Source organism: Lates calcarifer, linkage group LG6 (genome assembly GCF_001640805.2).
Source record: "Lates calcarifer isolate ASB-BC8 linkage group LG6, TLL_Latcal_v3, whole genome shotgun sequence".
Classification (NCBI taxonomy): domain Eukaryota; kingdom Metazoa; phylum Chordata; class Actinopteri; family Centropomidae; genus Lates; species Lates calcarifer.
In genome coordinates this window covers 6,738,971-6,759,479 of record NC_066838.1, presented here as the reverse complement: position 1 = coordinate 6,759,479, position 20,509 = coordinate 6,738,971, and the positions used below count along the sequence as shown (strand labels likewise).

Below are 20,509 nucleotides of genomic sequence, written 5' to 3'. Positions count from 1 at the left end.
AACTCTGTACATTTGACTTTTTAAATCTTTTATTCTGAAAAAGTAAACTATCATGTCTCTATGTACAGTTTGTTCAGTTCTATTACCCTCATAACCTCTACAGTTCTACAGTCTCTACATCAAACACTTCCTCAGCCGTGATCTGCTCTCAAACTAGGTCATGGTCTTGTTTCCGTTGGTCCCCACATGAAAGAGAACTATAAGTATCTCTTCTGTCCCACAGAGCGACAGAATCACCCAAATACATCAAAATTAGGGTGAGAACATTTCATCTCCATTGCTGTATCTCCAGTCTGTGACACAGTTTGACAAAAAAGTAATGTGTAATATGTATATAACAGAAACCTCAGGCCTTTTTACATTCTGATGAATCAGCTGCGTCCGTTGATGTGATACTGGTCAGCCATTATCATCGGTTCCTGAGACTCCTTCTTGCTCCTCTGCAGCTTTGGCATGATAGGGGGTGCAGGTTGACTCAGAGAAACGTGGCTGCTTCTGTCTGGCTGCAGAACAAAGACAGAAATGTCATAGATGCACAGGTATTTGATATTTTACATTTTAGGAATCAGCATGGTACACATGAACATTTCCTGCAAACACTCTGATCTCAAACAAGTCTGTACAAGTTGATTTTCCACACCAAACTGAAACCGATGGCTGACCAGGAGCTAGTTTCTTATTTTACTTTTATTTTTATTTTTTTTTTACTTTTTATTTTTAGCTACTGGACAACAGTACAAACAAGCTAACACAAATAACAGTATATTCTCACCTTTACGGTTTTACTGGCTAACTCTTGAGCAAACAGTTGCTAAGTGACACATCCTGCACAATCAGAGATTCAATCTCTTTTAGCTCTGTTTTGGTTTTCACGAACTCTTACGAAAACTCAGCTCTTTAGCTGCTAAATGCTCCACTGTGTTCACCAGATGTACATACTGGTACTGGACAAGTGTTTTAAAGCTTTCTTACTGAAAACAGCTGCCTTCTACGACAGGAAACAACACTGACGAGAGCCATGAGAGTGAATTGTAACAGTGGAGTTGCGGCCCAAAAAATAAGCTGAAAGATGCTGAAATATTCTGCAGAGTCAGCTGATAACGCTAAAAGAAATTTAATGCAGCTTTAAACAATATTAATCAAAGTCTTCTATATTCTACAGTCTAACCTGTTGTAAGTGAAAAATCCAGTTCTGATAATCCTCCAGGCAGGTACAGGACACCTGCAATGGCTCTACCAGATCACCTAAAACAAAACAGTGATTATATGAAATGACACTATCGCCCACTGTGGTTTGCTTTGCTATAATCCAAAGCTACATTTAGCTAAAAAAAAAAAAAAAAAAAAAAAAAAGTTCTGATATCAGATGTTTGCACAGTATACCTGTCAGCTCAAATTCCAGCCGTCCAGGCGAGGTCGACCGCTCCACTGCTCTGATGCTGTGTCGGGGCAACCTGCCCTGTTAGAGACCACCCAGAAAAAAGGAAATGTTTAAATTGTCTGTAAAGTGAAAAATGATTGTAGAGTAAGTTCATTTTAACTGCTGGTTGAAACACATTCACTGATGTTTCGGGTTTACAGTTACATAATGTTCCACCCTGACTATCTGTCATGTGTCAGAGGAACAAGCGCTGTGTAATGACTACCGGGACACGTAGTTATGCCACGGTGGTGGAGGAGGTATTATTATGGCTTTTTCCCATAGAGTCATTTTACACTACCTCATATCTCATATTCAGCCGCTTGTTGTCCATGGACAGCAGCAGGACGTCTTGAGGGAAGAGAATCATCAGTCTTTCCTGAAGCCCCTGAGAGAACAAAACCACCATTACTAACAAAATACTGAGACACTGGACGTGATATTCTTGACACTTATGATGTTTACTACATACACATTTCTTAGCTTGTTTCTTAGTATTTTTTCCTTCAATCCTATTAGTAAAAATATTAATATCAGAGGGGGAAAGAAAAACAAGAAGTCAGACGATCACACAGGCTGTAACTCAAAAATGATTTGGAAGTGAAAACAAAAGTGAACAGTTATGTTTTTTTATGTAATGAGGGATTATGAGCAACATTTCTGGTGCATTCACTTTCAGTTTTACCTCTAAATAAAGAAGTGTAGAACTACTAAAAAACTAAAACTACTAAAGACAGACCCGTGTTGTAATAAATCTTAGAAGAAATAAACCATTTCCATGTTCGTGTTAATACACATTGTGCTCCATCATGAACATGAGACCTGAGTGTTTTATGGCACAAAACATAAAGTGTATTTTGTTTATCCACTTCAGAAATGTTACTAAGACAGGAAGGATGTGGGCTTGTGGGAGATGTGGTTCTGATTTACAGGTAAAGTATTATTGTAAGCAGTGCTGCATAATAAAGCCAGAGAGGACGTGAGTAAAAAAAAAAAAAAAAAGCTACATTTTGTGTCATGTGAAGCCCAGCAGGTGTCAGAGGTACATTTATTTAACACTGACAAAAGACAAATTCTTGTTCTCACATTATTTAATTAGTGTTTATTGGTATCATTTGTTACTTAGGTCAGTTAAAGCTTGCAGAGTGTTAGCAGCTGTGTTTTGGTATCATACTGATACTGTTCTGCTTTTATGACATTTGTCCTCTTGATACTCCTCTTTATCAGTGAGTGGATGTTAGCTGCATATTCAGCTCTGTGTGGTATCAAGTTGACACAGCGCAAAATAAAAACTGGAAGTAAACAGTGGAGCAGAGTTTTACTGCTAAACCACGTGTTATTATCTTAGTCATATTACTGTGTGTGTAGTGTGCAGATTAAGACCACAGACTGAGAGAGTATTGATTACCTGTCTCTGTGAGTTGATTATATGGACGATGGATATGTATCCTGGCTGACCCATGTGCTGTATGGGCGAGCCCTCCCATTGCCATATGGGAGCTTGTAGTAAGTATTTAAGTAGCTCTTCTCTCTTCCAGCGCACATCACATGGTAACTATATGGAGAAATACATGAGCAGTTTCTTAACTACAACTCAAGCAGACAGCTGTTTCAGGTAGAGTTAGAAACAGATATTCAGTTACCAGGTAGGAGAGAGCGCAGTGAGAGGGACTCATGGGTTGTGTCATTGACTTGAATCTCCTGTCTTCTATGTGCTGCATCCACTTCTGTAACTCTGCAGCACTGGCACATATGAACACCTTGGAATCCACCATTGGACCTGGATGAAAAAGGGAACAGCATAAATCAGACTCAGTATTTTACTCTGCGCTGCCACGTCTCAGTTGAACAATTTCCACTGATTTACCGCTAATCTCAAACATGTGTGGTGGATGTGACGTGTCAGGGTCCAGGGAGACAGCTTGGAAGGTGAGTCCAGAGAGGGGAAGGATGCCCTGCGAGATAAGAGACGACAAAGATAAAGACAAAACAAACAAAAAAAAAAACATTTTCGTTTGTCACTGTGCTTCAGCTTCCTCCAAAAGATTATTATGCTGGAAAATCCCAGCAACAAAAAACAGCACTGATGACTCTGCAGTAAATGACCTATGACAGTTCATGTCACATCTGCATAGACCTACATATTTGTTCCTACAGATGCTCATTAAAATGTGTTGTTCTCATATCAGTCATCTTTGCAGCTTCAGAGAATCTCAGGGTGATTTTTAATCTCTTATTGTGGGGAAGAGTGAGTGACTTAAAAATCTGCAAAAATAAATAAAGTTGCACTAATTCTACACATTAAGTTCAGTTTTCAGTGAACTGCTCAGTCTGTGAAATCAGCTGTATAATGTCTTCTGTGGCTCTGGAGGAGACTTCTTTCAAGACTGAGAAGATACCCCTGATCATGACGTCCTGTCTTGGGTTTGAAGGCAAAAAAAAAAAAAAAATTCTAGAGGAAACCTGTTGAGTTTGAAGGATGTAGAAATTTACCCATTGCTGAATTTAAGTCCAGTATTCACTCTTCCCTCAGTTCTGTTTTAGGTCACCTCCCATTTGGAGCAGGGTTTGTGCAATTTGTTTATCAAAGGTTTTTTGCTGAAAAAAGTTTCCTGTTGTGGTTGGAAATTGAGCTGATGAGAGCAGAGTTTTGTAGATGTGAAGATTAAAAAAAAATTCTGTAGTGTTTGGGACAACTTCACATTTCACACAACAGCCATTTGATCTGTTGTCAGAAACAGAGACAGACAGTCGCTCTGCACAAGAAGACCTCTGTTTTCTACGTTTTATTTAACAACGTTTTATTTATATTTTATTTACCAAAGAATACCTCATAAATGAAGTCTTGTCGAGCGTGGTCCAGAGAGAGGATCAGCAGGTGAAATGAGAACAACACTAGGAAGTGTTCATTGGTTTCCTGCAGAGACAAACATCATGCAGCATAGACACCTGACACAGTGGCACATGAATTCATCATTTCCAGTTTTATCAGAGGCTCCATCAGCTCAGTGTTCATATCTTTTTATGTTCACAATAAAAACAAACTTTCAATAAAAGATGTTGCACAGAAGTTAGGATGATGTTGGTGGATCCTCCCAGCTGACTCCCACGTGTGCAGTGCCATGTTACCTGTGTGTAGCTGTTGTAGAGAGACACCAGGGACGAGTGGATAACCTCTCCATACATGTGGGCAGGTTGGCCTTCCCAGCCCCTGATCGGCTGTTGGGAGTAAATCCTATGGCGCAGCTCATCTCTGGTCCTGCCCCACAGCACCACCTACAGACATACAACTCCATCAGCCCACATCTCCTCATTATTAATTTAAAAAAAAAACTGTTGATTTTATGTTTCTGTTTTTTTTTTTTTTTTAATTAGATGACACTTTTTTTTACACATACACCATCTCACATCACTGCCCCCATCGGTATGCATCTACACAGAACGATGAGTCATGCTTTACACAGCAAACTTGTGTGTTTTACTGTTGCAGTCGTCGTTGTTTGAACAAAATGTTGCCCAACTAGGGGAATGTCATATACAACTCTGACAACAGGGTCTTCCAGGGACAAATATATGAGGTTTTAGGTGCTTTGTATTTGGACAATTTGAAAACTCAGGTTTGTGTGGCAGTGTTTCCTCCCTGCTTTATTTCCTGTAAAGTTTGAATCACAGGGAATGCGGCTTCTCTTGCTTTTGTCATGGAAATTCCCACAGACTGTATACAGTGTGTCTGGCCTCAACACAAATAACAGCACCGAGTGGAAACTGTTGGTATTCATGTGAGGCACTTCTCAGCACACTCTGTTTGACCACCAAAAAGTGTTAAAGTGTTTACCCAAGGCGAGCTACATGCCCCGTTCTGACTGTGAAAAGAGCATGACTAAAGTTTCCACTTGTGTCTTTGTCACAACACACACACACACACACACACACACACACACACACACACACGTTTGACCTCTTGTTCCAGGTGTCGTATTGAAGGGTAGCGTGGTGGCGGCGGCTGCTGCTCCTCTCTGCTGTTCCTCACTGACAGCTGAAGTCTGGTTTCTCCCAGACTCCACACCCTGAACAAACACACACACATGCTCTGTGGTTAGTTTTGTGGACTAATTGTAGCAAGGATGTGGGCTCAGTTTCCAGTCCTTTCTAATGCTGTGTGAATGTTAAAGTGCATTTTCATGACTCAGGCTAACTGGAGACTCTAATCTGTAAAATCTACGAGTCCCTGTTTGTGTGTGTGTGTGTGTGTGTGTGTTTCTAGATGCCGTGTGCTAGGGTTGGTCTCAGTGAGCTTAAAAGAAAATAAAGAATAAAGAACAATAGAAGATATCACAATTTGAGTGACTCGTCCTGAGCCTCCAGCAGCCCAACAGCAGCGAGACATAATCTGCTTATTGTAGTCACAGCAGAGACAGACCCACCTGCTGACCCCTTACCACCATATTCTGTAGCCTTTGTCGACAACAGACATGAAGCTTTGGCCCAGTTTCACACCGCACACTAACTCTGAGCAGGTTTGTCAACATGCAACACATAAGCATCATCAAAACTGTCAGTCTGCATAAAAAAAAGGCTGATTATTGAGTGTGATGTTGATGTACTCTATTGTCCCACAAGACAATGCACAATGGAAGTACAGGAACTAATCACAATATGACTAAAATCTTACAGTTTCAATTTTGGATAAGAAGCTAGTGAGATCCCACCACTGCCATCGTTGAGTTTTGATAGTTCCATTAAATTTGCTGTTATGAAACTGTGTTTCTGGCTCAGCGAGTCTGTGAGTGTGTGTTGGGAATTATGAGGAGCCCTTCTGTAAATTCTGTGTTTGGAGGATCAGTGTGGAGGGTTTTACCCACAGGACTGAGAATGAAACATGAATGTGATCATTTAACACTCATGCTGAAACAGCTTTAAAGAGGAATCAGTCACATAGTCATGAATCATCTGGTACTTGTCATTGAGTTTTATGGTAATTTAATCATATTATTGTTTGTGTTTTTGATCTGTTTTATTTTTTTATTTTTTTTTACATATCCCATCCATGACCCAAAGGCTGTGAATGCTGTGGTACGTGCTACATTCATGTCCCCATAAAAATAAACATTAAATGAATAAAAAAATTAAAGCAAATCTTGGACAGTGGTGGTGAAAACAACAAACTTCACCTTCTCTTTCTGAAGTTTCATTGGCACTAACACCAAGTTTATAGTTCAAGTGACATGATGACAAGTTTCATCATTTCCTGTAGGTGTAACTGCATTAGTTTATTGCACACTAACAATTACTATATATGGAATTAGGACTTATCTATGGATTTAGGAGTCCATTTGTATCTCAGGACACATTAAACACACCTGAAGTGTTTATCTGTCTGTGACGCAGATCTTCATCTCTCAATATAAATGTGAGTGGCCTGTGACCATACGTAGTGATCATTAAACAGCCACACATAAGGACTGGTTGCTACTGTTGTGATTAGCCTCTGCTAATCCCCCAGCCTGAGAACCAGCAGAGATTTGTCCTGTCCTGACTCTGTATTAAACCCCTCCATGCTGCAGCCATTGTCTTATAGTAATCTGCTAATCACATCATTGCAGCATCACCGAGTTCCCAAGTTCATGTTGACCAAATAGGAGCCAATTAGTTTGCCCGCCTTGTTGTTGTGCTGGGCACTGATGGGTGGAAATCATATGGGTGTAATCTGTTGTTCTGCAACACTTTTTCATGACGGTTCAAGTGTTTAGAATTCAGCCTTTTTTCACGACAGGACCTGGAAGTTTTCTGTCAGAGAGTACATCCTGTTACTGTGTGAAAACAAGCATATGGTTACATCCTGGTGTTGCTGACTGCTATATAGCTTTGAAAAGGGTTACACAGGAGGCTACCTTCTCTTGTGCTTTACATTTTCACCCTGTGACACATTAAATGCCAAACAAAAGCCACAGAGGTTGAAAGAGAAGCTGCTAAAGCACGAGACACTTTTCACTTCACAGACTGTCACAGCTTCCTCCTCCAGAACTCACTCAAACCACATTTTAACAAACCTATAAGAAACACTCTCCTTAAAGCTGAGACAATAAGCACAGTAAAGACTTCTTAATTCACATTATGCATGATAATGCTGGTATCCTCCTCTTGTTACCACTGTAATATTTTGTTACAGGATCAAAGAGCAGTCTTAAGTGTGTAAATTCCCCACCAGTGCTTTGCTATTTTTGACCAGTTTTGTCGCTTTAAAGTGTGAACTTGTATTTGTGTCTTACCCTAAATTGTCTCCAGAGAGTTCCAGGAGCTCGATCTCATCAGGGCCCACCTCGTCCACTCCTCCAGTATGCCTCTGGGTCACACTGCAGCATCCCATGATGGACGAGGAGTCTGTCCCTCTCAGCCTTGTCTCAGCTTCTAGTCCACACACCGAGCACCATCTGCCCAGGCAATCATCCCCACTGTGTGTGTGCGTGTGCCACACTAAAACCAAAGAGATAACTTTGGCTGGTTGGGTCCAAAAGAGGATATTGTGTGCTGGAGAAGGGGAGGGAGAAGGAGAGGAGGGGAAGGGGGGTGCTGCTAAGCTCTAGTTCCCCCTTTTTGCCAGCGTGTAGTATATATTTCCACGGAGCCCCGAGAATGAAAGATGTCAAAGCTTTTGAAGAGAAATCAAAGATAAAAGTGAGAAGTTTTTGTCGTGTCGCAGCGTGGTAGTTGTTCCTTCCTTCCTGTCAGTTAGCTGTCTGCACAGAGCTGAGCAGCTTCCTCAGTTTGGTAATTTACACTCACACAGGGAACATGCTGATGCTTCAGCATGACAAAGAAAAAAAAACACGTCATTTTGCCAGCCTGTCTCTCAAAGACAAGTTGACTAAATGACAGAAATAAACTGTTCCGTGTCTTCATGTTGATAAGTCAGACACTCTCTGATGCTCTTGGTTGGGAAACATGAATGAAGCAAGCATCCTGTTAGGAAAGATGGGACCATGCCTGCCTGTGTTTACATGCAGCCCGAATATGGACGGATAATTGTGAGTTATGAAACAGAGAGGTAAAGAGCTACAGTCAAAACAACAAGCCACAACAACTGTAGAGTGGAGCCTGGTGTTGATCTTCCTGGTTAGAATTATAGTAAGATGGTGGCAGGGTTTGGTTCACTCATGTCTGAGTGTTTGTGTCTCTCCACAGACACAGGAGCTGTCTGTGAAGTGACATGACCTGGTGTGAGATGACTGATGGACGTATTTTCCATCTGAGACTTGCTGTTGTTTTGGGGATGAAGGTCACATGTTTAAGTTACAGAAAACAATTCCACCAAATTTTGCAGAAAAAGCTGTTTTTAAATGAAAATTAAAGGTGCTCTTTATGGCATATTCCTTACAAAACAACATGAAACATAAAACCAGCTATCAGTGCTGAAGAGATAAATGTTCTCTCTTCTTTATAGTCTCATGAAACATTTCTCAGCATTTCTCTGAATTTCTCAGGAAAGAAAAACAGCACCAGATGTCAAATGTGTAGATTTTTCACACAGTTGTTTGCATATATGCTTCACAGTTCCTCTTTTCTTTCATACACTAAACTTTTTGTATCCTCTCTGAGCTCTTTTTCACCAGGTTCCTCTTGTCTTTCAGGTTTGTCCCCACACACAGGAGGTCCAGCCTCAGGAGGGGACAGCGTCATCTCCGGAGAGTCACAGACAGACATCTCTTCACTTAGCGTCAGTGATGACAGCGCCATGATGATCCGCGTCTTCTGCTGAGTCTTAGAGTTCTTTGGGTCTGTGGCCTTTAAATGATGATGCAGAGTACATTTGCTCAGCTTGAGCTGGACCCGAGGCCTGGGGTTCTTACTCCTGACAGTCTGTATGCTGGTGCTGCTGCTGTTGTTGTTGCTGTGTAGCTGTGAAGGTCTCTGCCCTGGTGAGGAGCTTTGGAAGAAAGCTGAGGTTGAGGTAGTGGGATGGTGGCCAGACGTTGAAGTACCCCGTCCTTCAACACTCTCTGAGACATCAATACAGTTATCAGGGAAAGATGAAGGCACATTTTTGCCCTCCCTTCCTGTCTTACAGCATCTGGGTTCAGTCTTTTGGGTCTTTTTGGTGGTTTTCTGGTAGATTTCAGTGTTTATGTGGCTCTTGTTGCAGGCCAGTGCTGAATCATGAGGAAAAACTCCATTGTAGAGCAACACAAAGTCTCTCTGACTGGCCAAAGGAAGGATTCTCTGCCGGAGACGACACTTGTTGAAGATCTCCAGAGTTAAATCTAGTGAAGAGCATGAGACTTACAGCAGTTAAAAAAACATAGGTGGTGTCACACATCAGCCTGTTAAGTACGTAAATTAGAAAAGTTGAACATATAATAAAGGGAACTGTGACTGTAGCATGCAAAGAATGAAACAATATAGCTATAACTTTGCTTCAGCAGCATTAAAATAACATGAATATCTGCTAAATTTGAGCTTCTGGTCTGTGACATGTAATAAGATGATGATGTGAGGTCTGAGCTCACCCAGCATCTCCACCACAGTGCTGGGTATCACCTCCTTCAGCACCTCACAGTTTGTATGGAGAGCTGGATTACAGTTCATCTCCAACAGCCACACCTATTAAGACCATATGAAGACATCATGAATACACATGTTAAACACTGATCACCAGACACTCACAAACATCTCACTCACCTTGAAGTCCTCGTCAACCATGAAGTCGCAGCCAATCAGGTCAAAGAAGCCCAGTCGGCAGACTAGCTTGGATTTGACAGCAAGGAAACACTGCGTCATGATCTGCTGCATTCGCTTCTGATGCCGAGGAGAGGAGAAACAACTGGTCAGAAAATACAGCACTACCTCTGGCAGCTATTTTGAAGATCTGCAGCTCTTAGGAACAATATCCAAAGATGCAATGGTTGCAGCCCTTAAAGACAGAGAGACTTTTTTTTTTTTTTTTTTTTTTTTGGACTTCTCTATTTAAATGATTCAGTGATTTCTTTAGTCATGACAATTTAAAGTTGCATTTATTGACTTTTCTGGCCACATGGGGGCATCAAAATAAGCTGTAGACTTAATATTGATATTACATCACCTTGTAAAGTTACCATTAGCAATCATTTGGACTTCTACTTATGACCACCTGATGAAAGGAAGTCCAATTTACATTCTCCTCTGCTCTGTTTAGGGCTTTAGTAACGCTTGAGAAAAATATCTGGAACTTTAACAGCTAAATGCTCTGATCACCTGCTATTTGCCAACTCTGCCTGCTGTTTAGTGCTGTGCACAGTGTAGAGTGGTTTTATCAGAGTATCACAGAAAACAGATGCTTGCTGCAGCTGGAAACTGAGGCTGATAGGAGACAAATTTGTAGAAACTAAACAAAACAAGCCACAAGATGAAAACAATCCTAATAGAGTAACTAAAATTGTTGATTACTGCAGTGTAAAGTTTAATATATTTCAGTACATTAGTTTAGTAATGTCATTTGGCTTGCTAGAACAGCTATTGTTTTGAAAGTGATTTAGTATTGTACTTTAAATAATGTTGGGGGATTTGTGAGAAACAATAAAGAATGGATATATTCAAAGCAGCTGAGGCTGAGATGTCCTGACTGTTTGTTCCTAACACAGGCCAATGCAACCTGATAACAGTTTTAATGAGACCTTCCCTGCCTGGTAAAGACTCCTGAGTTTCGACCTACAAACTAACCTCCTGTTTAAGATGTGTTGCTTTACAGCCAAAACCAAAAGTCCCAGCCCTAGAGTACATTATATAGCTGTTTTCACTCCCATGACTGGTAGACTGACTTTAAAAAATTGATATTCCCCTCTGATAAACATACTGTAGCAAATAATTAAAGCCACGAAGTACAGAAATGTTATGTGACTATAGCTTCTTTCAAATTGTGAATTTTCACCCACAGCGGCTTTAATAGCAGTGGGACAAAGGGAAAACGAGCTGGTTTGGAAACAAATCAGTGAATCTACAGTAGTTCACACCTACAGTTATGATCAGTCTTTTTCTGTATGTGTACAGATAATTCTCAGTTCGACTGTTATACAGACTTTGCAATACAGTAACAGGTTTCTGTTAAACCAAACAGCCACATTGTGGTCACATCTATATACTTCAAAGTGTGTCAGCATCAGTGTTTGAAGTTTCATTCTGACATGTGCAGCCAGTGCTAAAAATGCTAAAAGCGTGTAGTGGTGTATTGTTTGTTTTACAGTAAGAGTCTGTGCAGAACAACAAATGTGATATTTGATTTTAGTAATGAGATGATGTATCCTCAGACAGCGATGAGATCAGCCAAACCCAACCACAATTAGCTGCAAGCACCAACAACCATCATTAAAATGGTAATTGGTCCCAGAGAGCTGCAGCACACAACAGCACTCACTGCAAAGGCGCCCAGCACCCAGTCCCTGGGCAGACCCTTGGCAACCCGAAACCTGTCGTTGACGTAGGCGTTGAAGCTCTCCATGGACCACACAGTGTCCTCCTTCAGCTGGCTGTACAGGGGGTTCTTCTTCTGCATGTACTGGAGACAGACAGCAGGGGGACCAGAGGCACACGGAGCAGTCAGAGCTAAAGCTTCATTTATACAACCTCACTGGAAATAACACAGACAGTGTACAAAGGGATGGGATGCAAGTATCTTTGCGGAAAATATTTTTTAGAAACTGCTTTTATCCATTTTGGTTTGACTTCATCATAGATATCCCCCATCCTGAGAGGTGACTACTGGCTATTAACAGAAATATTCTCAGCTGAAATTAAGTCAGTCCTAAACTTAAATTGTCCTTCAGCAGTGTGCCTGTCAATTGCACAATAACAAAAAGAATAAAGATAAATAATAAAGAAGAATTGGGAACTAACAAGCAGTTTCTTTAAACATGCCAGTAATTGTGGTTGAAATTATTCCCCCTTATAATAAAAAGAAGAAGTGGACCAGAAGAAGTGTGAGGGTATTTTTTATTTTTTTAGTGCAGATAATTATTAGCCAGCACCTGCCAGGAAGTTAAGAATGTTTTTTTATTCCTCTTAGAGATTGTCTGGCAGAACCAATGTAGTTAATATGGCTTAGATGTATTTTATCATTGTATATGTCAGTCAAGGCCACATGTTTTCAAATCTGTTTTGATAGTAAGATTTTATAAGTGTCCACTCTTTGAACCCTTTTCTTAGTCTCCTGAGTTGTCTGATGTTAGGACATATTTATGCTGTTCAGATGTGGTTTGGACTTAGGGTACAGTTCTTATATTACCATGGGCCTCGTAGGTGTTACCTCATGTGTACTTTAAGTTACTTCTTAACCTATACCTATATTACCTATACCTACCTACCTATTAAGTACTGCATTCTCTTTGTCCTTTGTCAGTCTTTCTGGTAGCGTGAGCAGATTGTATTGGACCCGGCACTGATAACAAAGTGCCTTCATTAAAAACTGATCGACTCCTGAGCATCATTGATACATTGATACACTCTACAAGTCTTCTCCTGCATCCCTGACGAAGAAATCTCCCTAACAGTGGTTTACAAAAGAGACTCTCTAACATCTAAAATACAAAACTCTTGTTTTAAACTTCCAGTTAATCCTGGATATTTTGTCTGAGTGTGCACGGCGCTGCGGTCTACCTGATTGGTCAGGTGGGCAGAGAGGTTGTTGGAGCTGGGGTCATAGAGGTCGCAGGTGAGTCGCACATAACCGTGGCGAAAGAAGACCATGTAAGGTGCGGTGCAGGCGATCAGGAGGTACGAGCGAACGTCAAATTTCTTCCCTTTCAGCAGCAGTGGGCTCTGAATGTAGCTGAGGGCACAATGACAGTTAGCCTTTGAGACAACAAGAGCTACAGTATATTAACTTTCTAGGGAAAATGTCATTTAAAAACTTTTAGGAGTCGACATGATGACTGTGACGTGATATTAATTTTAACAGCCCAGTAGTTACGTATGTTCACCCACTGCTGGACGATGCGAGCCTGAGGTTGGCAGTGATACATCCTCCGGTTGGCCTGTCTGTCCTCCATCTGCTGCAGCTTCAGTCTGAGGGCGGCTAAGTCCTCCTGGTTCTTCAGCTAGAAAGATCCCTCTAGCCCTGGTTCAGACCCGTGGGTTTACAGATCCACATACAACTCTCATTGTTCCTCACACCTGGTTACAGGCACAGAGATATAGCAGGGACATGTTATTATAAAAATGTATGACATATAAACATATGAAGAAAAGAAGTCCTGCTGTGTTTAGAGATGTTGTGAATGAGACTTAAGGTCTGTACTGTTCAGTGTTTTCCTATTGTGCTCTGTGGTCTCCTGTTCTATACAGCTGTTAAATGCTGTGCTGTGTTTAATCCTATGTTGAACTATTTGTTTCCATTCTCTTTTATTCTTTTCTTTTTCTTAATTACTGTCTTTATTCTGTGATTGAGACTGAGCTGTGTGTGAATCTCTCTCTGTTTGTTCCTTGGTGCAGTTTATTTACTTTCCACCGCTTTATTTAAGAGTTAAAATCAGAAAATTGTGAAACCTGTACAGAATATTGTGTCCACAAATAATCCACAATACAACTCTTCACCTTTGCTGGATGTGAACATTAGCATTATAGAGTAGTGGAAACACTGACTACATGTACTCAAGTACTTGTACTTTACTTGAGTATTTCCATTTTCTGCTGCATTTTGGAGATTAGAGATAAACGTACAAAGCATATAAAATACTACACATAGTAATCAATTAAATGACCTAACAGTGTATAAAGTAGGACAAATTAGCCAAACATAAATGTTCCATACATGTTGATGCATTGTACTGAAATTTCTATAACACTCTGACGAGCAAATGATGAGGAGATTTTAGTGTTGACTGTTTTTTTCTCCTACTGTATTATTCTGTTCCACTCTGTCTGTTTCTTTTCTTCTCTTGCACAGATTGATCCATCACCCAGAAATTTAAACCAGCTGTCTGTGTCTTCCTCCTGTTTACCTAGTGATAACCATGTTTGTCATGTCCTGGACACCACTTATTATAATGCTGTGTGTCTCAATACAGACCCAAGTGAATCATTTCACCTCAACATTAATTAAAAATATGTCTGTCTGTCAGTTCCTGTGTTATCATATTAAACGTATTTTATTTGTCTCAGTTCTGTCCTCAGTGCAGCAGAAGCAGCAGGTCCACATGAAGAGGTCGTGTTGAGTGTTTCACCTTGTGTTTGTGTCTCAGCCCTGCCCTCTGCTGACTCATCTCTATGGAAACAGCATGTTCCCCTGGTGATTTTATCAGGGCCTTATGGGAGGTGAAGTGCATTATTTTCCAACGTCCTCAACCTCTTGATTAAACAATCACCATAGCAACTGTTGTCTTAACACTGCAAGCGCAACTGTTTCTTTCTTTGTGGGGTCACTGACAGGTAATGTTTCATTTGTCTTTTTAAACGGAGCCTGTTAACTTAACAGTATCCAGTTGAACCAGTGTTGTGTTGTTGTTGTATCAGGATACCAGTGTGTTTGAGGTTAATGGAGGTGGGATGCATTTAGGTATTTTACCTTCCTGCTGAGCAAAGAAAGCGTCCCTCTCGTCCCTCACATCCATACGGAAAGTAGTGGGAATGAACTCTTCCATTTTCAGCCTCCTGTAAAGTACAACACAACAAGGAAGCCTGAATGAATGTCTGCGTGTCCTCAGCAAACTGCCTTTAGGGATTAGAAAAGTGTGTAATTTACTGAAAACCTAAACTGCCTGAGACAAATGAATGTTTCAGTCACCCATGGTTCCCAATTATTGTATTAAACTACAGGATGAATGCTTGTTGTAAGACTCATTTGCATCATAAGTTCAGATTGATTTCGAATCTCAGGTGTATTGTTCACTGAGTGATGGGTCAATTCAAGTTCATCTCTGAAAAACAATCTTCTAAAATAATGGGAGTCAGTCGCTGAGAGTGGGAGGGAGGAAAAACACATTCAGGAAATAAAGACATGACATAACTAATCTAAAGTGTGTTGGCTTTGTTGTAATTGGCCAGTGTGGTCTATTGTATTGTATTGTATGTATCACATTTGCTCAAGTGATGAACACAAAATAGTTTAAGTTTATTGTCCAGTGAAAAAAAAATTCAAGTAAAAATTCTGATAAATTCTATTTCAAAATCTGTTATAGTAGACTCATCAATTATTTAAAAGACACAGAACATGTATTTTTTAATGCACTCAGCCATGTGGTACATCAGCCCTGGGAAAAGCACAATGTGTTGTTTTTACTCTTTAGTTTGCACTTCTATTGGCTGACAAATTTCTTTACCTTTGGACAGAGCCAAGCTGTTTCTCCTGTTTCCACTCATGCTGAGGTAAACAAAACCAACTTAATATTCAGCGTACAGACATGACACTGGTATCAATCTTCACATCAAACTCTCAGGAAGAATTTGAATAATTGTATTTCCCAAAATGTCAAAAGAAAAATCCCTTTAAGACCTATAAAAATATTTTGTGTCTGATTTGGTTTTTCCAAAATAAAAGTTCAGTTAGTTCAGTTCAGTAAAATTACTCCTCCATCTTCTTTCAAAAACTACTGGACACAAAATGACTCCTACTTCAGTGAAAAGTCCTTTTCAAGTTAACGTGTGCTGGAGGTCTCAAGTTTTCACATCACGCTTGTGTAAATCACACACATGACGATGGTTTGCCTCCAAACAAGTTGAGATAAAATTACAATAAAATGACGAAATGACAAACAGTACAGTCTTAAACTCAGATCTAAAGTGAGCACAGAGAAACTCTCCACCTTCAGGGCTTTAAGTAAAACCCACTCTTGCACTGTATGTTAGAGATATAATCGACAGAAAATACTCAAACTGGAGCAAACTGGAGACCTGTTTCCTGATGATGCAATTTGTTCATTTAATACTATCGCAAGCTGATACGTCTTTCAGTCAGTATTTACAGAGCTGGGCAGAGCTGTGATGGCACCAGATGGTTGCTGGGAGATTTGTGACACAACTGTAAAATCTATACAAGAAAGAGACTGTTACATCTGTCTGCTTTTAACAGAGACAGCCTGTCTGGATAAGAGCAGACAGATACAGCAGGAAAACAGGCATCCACTTCACCTGGGCCCTCGACCATGCTCGACTTTGCTGCTGACTCGCTCATACTCCCGCAGACTGCTGAGGAGGCCGATCTTAGTGGTGAGCACCTTGTTGTTAGGGATCTGGTACACCAACTGTTCACCTGGAAACAATACACAATCAAGATTTCTCTCTGTGAATAAAACATGATAAACTTATTTCTGATAAAAGCAAAATGAGAACAGAAATGAAACAAGGAATAGAAAGTATATCAGCTACAGCTCTGAGATACATATGACACGTCCTCTTCACTCTCTCTACCTTCTCTGAAGTTGCAGTAGTTGGCTGGTGACTTGGTTTCACACCACTTGAGTTTGAAATCCTCCCTGTGCTTGTTGTAAATCCTCTTCCATCCTCTGCTCTCACAGTAACTGCTTACTCTGAAGGAGAGAGACTTCAGCTTTAATCATAAGACAGTAAAGAAGACAGGAGGAAGATGTAAAACTAAAAACTAAATGAAATATATAACATAAATGATGATTTCTGAATATTTACATCAAGCACTTCACATAGGATGTGTGTTCACATCTTTTACATATTAAAAATCCAACACTTTTCATATTTCATATTTCATATTTTCCTGCTTACATTTCAGCCCCATTGGCTCCTCCAAAGAAGTAGAAAGGTCCAGACCCCCAGGGCTCGTCTACATGCCGCTCCCTGTCCTTGGAGGGGTAGGAGCAGGTTGACAAGCCCCTGGGGAAGAACCTGGGGAGATATCCCTCCACCGAACATGCACCTGTTATTTTTATATACACAAACACACTGAAATCAAGCATGCTCACGGTCACTCATATATTCATAAGCTCTATCACACGTTCCTGTACAGTATATTGTGTTGTTGCCCTTGATTCTGAATGATGAGTCTGAATGGGAAATGCTTTTTTGTCTCACAGTATTGAAATGTGCAGATTTGTATTTTGATGTACTGAAATAAAAGACTTGATGTCCCACTGTTCCCCACACACACCTGACCCTTGAGCTCGGCTCGCCTGGTTCACAGTCATGTGGGAAAACCTCTTTCTCTCCTCCTGAGTCTGTGTCTCCTCCCTCTGGACCTGCTCCAGTCCACCTTCTGATGTCACTTCCTGCATGCCTCTATGGTCAGGTGACACAGACTCCTCTTGCCTCAGGCTTTCTGTAGGCTGCTTGTCCTCACAGGGAACCTCCACTTCCTGTCTCTCCACTTCTTCATCTTGTTTCTTCTCCTCTCCCTGTCCCTGACCGCAAGACTCAGATGACATGACCTCCTGTTAGAGCAGACTGTTGGTAATGGATAGAAATGATCCAACATGGAAGGAGAGGAGGACCTCATTTACTGTGCAGTGACCCTGTTGAAAGAAGCAGAGATCAGGAATGAGATGGGGTTTTTTTTTGGTCAGAAATTTTAGTCAGAACAGACGCTACATAAGATCTTTTTTATGTTGTGTCTTTTATGCTTTTTCTGAATGGTAGTGTCAGTTTATGGTTGTATAGTTGTTGAGGTCCATACCATATAACCATAATGTCCCACACCCATCTGTCTCTCTTATTTCGACTCATGCCTCTCTCTACAATATGACTATCAAAGGTAAAAACCCCCAAAAATAAAAATTAAAACAAAAAAACTATTTCATGGCTTGCTATGAATTTTTTTACACATGCTCATGGCCCCCTGAGGATGAACAGTGCTAAACTAAACTTTCCATCTAGCATCAAGTGAAAACATTCATTTGTTTAAAAACCTGCTAAACTAACAACACTACCATCAGCATCAGCTACACTAGCATGCTAACTTAAAATACACCGGCATGTTAACATTATCTTTGTGAGCATGTTAGCATGCTAATGTTAGCACTAAGCTCAAGGCACCACTGTACCTAAGTACAGCCTCACAGAGCTGCTAGAGTCACTGCAGACTTTTTAGTCTTGTTGATTAAAATGAATTCTAAGCAGCTAGTCGCACATTATTTCTAAGTACAGCAAACTGTCAGGTATTTTGACTGCTGGCCAAACTGACATGTAATCTGGCATAGAAACAAACAGTCATGGTATTCAAAGATGATTCCTAATGATTTTGGTGACCCCCTGACCTTTCATCTAACACCATCAACTCTAACTTTCCATTGTGACTCATGGACATTTACAGTTTCCAGGGTGGTAGACCATGTCCTTTAGTAACAACGTTAGACTTCAATGAAAATCTTATAATATGATCTAACAAGGAAGCTGCCGTTAAATTTTCACCCTGTCATGGTCCCATTGTAACTGAATGACCCCATGACCTTCTTACTAGTGTCACTATCAGAAAAGGCTTCTGTATGTACATTCCTGTATAGTCCAAATATAATATAACATCTACATCAACAACATTTTATCAGATGTCATGAAAAGAAACTGTACAATCTGAAAATAAATGTGATGTTTTCTATTAGAAAACAGAAGTTGACCTATGGCCTTATTGTAGCTACATTTAGAAGCAAAGTGGTTTACCTGCGACTCCAGTGTCACACACATGGACAGTCAGACTCCATGAAAAACCTACTCAGTCCACTCTTTTTCCACCATGTGTACTCAACCTTGTAGTCCAACTACAGGACCCAGACAAACAGCAAAGCCACAGACTGAAAGACCGACCAGACAGAGGGCGAAATCACATGGTCTGTCTGCAGTTTGGTCCAGTGAAGTCAGCCATAGTCTGTCACACTGCGAGTAAGCAAAGCCACTAGACCAGAGTAAACAATCACCGGTTACTGGGGTAATGGGACCCTTAGCAACAGTTGCCTACTGTAGACTGAATGTTGCAACAACAGCAGGTCAAGACCAACTAACTACTCAAGATTATGTATCCCACACCAACCCCACCTCTAACTTTAGCTTCATTCAATATTAATTGCCTGTAAGCCTCTGTTGTGTGAACCCTATGGTAACATGAGCGCAGAGTGTCAATCAAAATGGATTTGCCAGTTTTCCAGGGTATTATATCTTCACACAAAAGGTAAAATAATATTTACTGCCCACTCAGAGACATTTGTTTTTCAAAAGTGAAAAATCTGTTCAGGGGACATATTTTAAGGTTGATATGGACTTCACATTTTATACTGGTCAGCTGTTTCCCTAAGTAGTTATTTATCTATGTAAACTACAAAACTTGTATTCTGTAAGTTATCCATTCTGTAAAAAAAAAGGGGCATAAAATAATTCATTGTAAGTGCAAAACATCAAACACTTGTTAAAACCTAAAGCTTCCAGACATTATTAAACTGTGAACATCAATTTATTTAAAACGTAATTCATCAATCTGAATCAGTCTTGGAATCGTTTTTATGGCAGACATTATCATTAATCATATTGTCTAGTGCCAAATCCAGTAGCAAGTATGCAGTTGAGCAACATAGTATTTGTCTGCTCACATGGCAAATCCACTAATCACCTTCTGTCTCAGTGATTTGACTCAGGAGGAAACACCCAGGCCCAGCCACAGTTGGCAATTATGCATAATCTCCCCTCTTCCTCCCACCAGCCTGATAATTGACAGGGGTGGGTGCCTCTTACACCCAGCATCTACGCAACTGTATAATTATACATACAGTCAGTTAACGATGAGAAATGCATACATCTTGCACCAGTGTATTTTAAGTGCACAATCACACCCAGTAAAGTGTATTTAGAGTACTCAGAATATGTTCAAGAACAAGTGCAAATGTAAATTGCGAAGGTTTATGGCTTTTTTGCTTGTCACTGAGTGACATGTACTTAAACAAAACCCAGCAAACAATATAATCGTCTTTTTCTCCATGGTTCAGTTCAAATACATACAACTGTAGGTTTCATCTCAACGTGCAAATTGTTACCAGACAGTCTTGTCAGTTCAGTCATTTACACACACACACACACACACACACACACACACACACACACTGCTGTAAATGACCCATAGGTGACTGAGTGCAAAATGGCAGCGATAAGAGAGAGCTGCTTGGCAATGATGCGAGTCCAGCC

The 20,509-nt window shown here is 40.5% G+C and overlaps 2 protein-coding genes across 2 annotated transcripts; both read right to left on the bottom strand.

The window, feature by feature from the left end:
• Positions 1–11: 11 nt before the first annotated feature.
• Positions 12–8,174, bottom strand: LOC108882600 (probable pleckstrin homology domain-containing family N member 1). The gene is made up of 11 exons (XM_018675179.2): positions 7,690–8,174; positions 5,379–5,487; positions 4,550–4,696; positions 4,251–4,337; positions 3,288–3,375; positions 3,064–3,200; positions 2,829–2,975; positions 1,722–1,808; positions 1,384–1,459; positions 1,169–1,245; positions 12–503 (listed from the first exon to the last, which is right to left on the bottom strand). The coding sequence occupies exons 1-11, from the start codon at positions 7,785–7,787 to the stop codon at positions 372–374; spliced, it is 1,185 nt and encodes a 394-aa protein (XP_018530695.1). The 5' UTR covers positions 7,788–8,174; the 3' UTR covers positions 12–371.
• Positions 8,175–8,448: 274 nt separating this feature from the next.
• Positions 8,449–19,249, bottom strand: ttll10 (tubulin tyrosine ligase-like family, member 10). Its single transcript, XM_051071072.1, is given in 13 exon segments — positions 8,449–9,678; positions 9,925–10,018; positions 10,097–10,213; positions 11,805–11,945; positions 13,043–13,214; positions 13,370–13,497; positions 13,500–13,558; positions 14,949–15,034; positions 16,511–16,631; positions 16,790–16,908; positions 17,117–17,267; positions 17,499–17,859; positions 19,001–19,249. Coding segments are annotated over 12 exon segments (2,175 nt in total). The 5' UTR covers positions 17,773–17,859; positions 19,001–19,249; the 3' UTR covers positions 8,449–8,965.
• Positions 19,250–20,509: the final 1,260 nt, after the last annotated feature.

Excerpts from the sequence above, each read along its gene's own strand:
- LOC108882600 (XM_018675179.2), bottom strand. The coding sequence starts at position 7,787 with ATGGGATGCTGCAGTGTGACCCAGAGGCATACTGGAGGAGTGGACGAG. Across the intron at positions 3,376-4,250 it reads GACAAGACTTCATTTATGAG|GGCATCCTTCCCCTCTCTGG; the intron begins GTATTCTTTGGT and ends CTTATCTCGCAG. Across the intron at positions 1,246-1,383 it reads GCTGGAATTTGAGCTGACAG|GTGATCTGGTAGAGCCATTG; the intron begins GTATACTGTGCA and ends GTTTTGTTTTAG.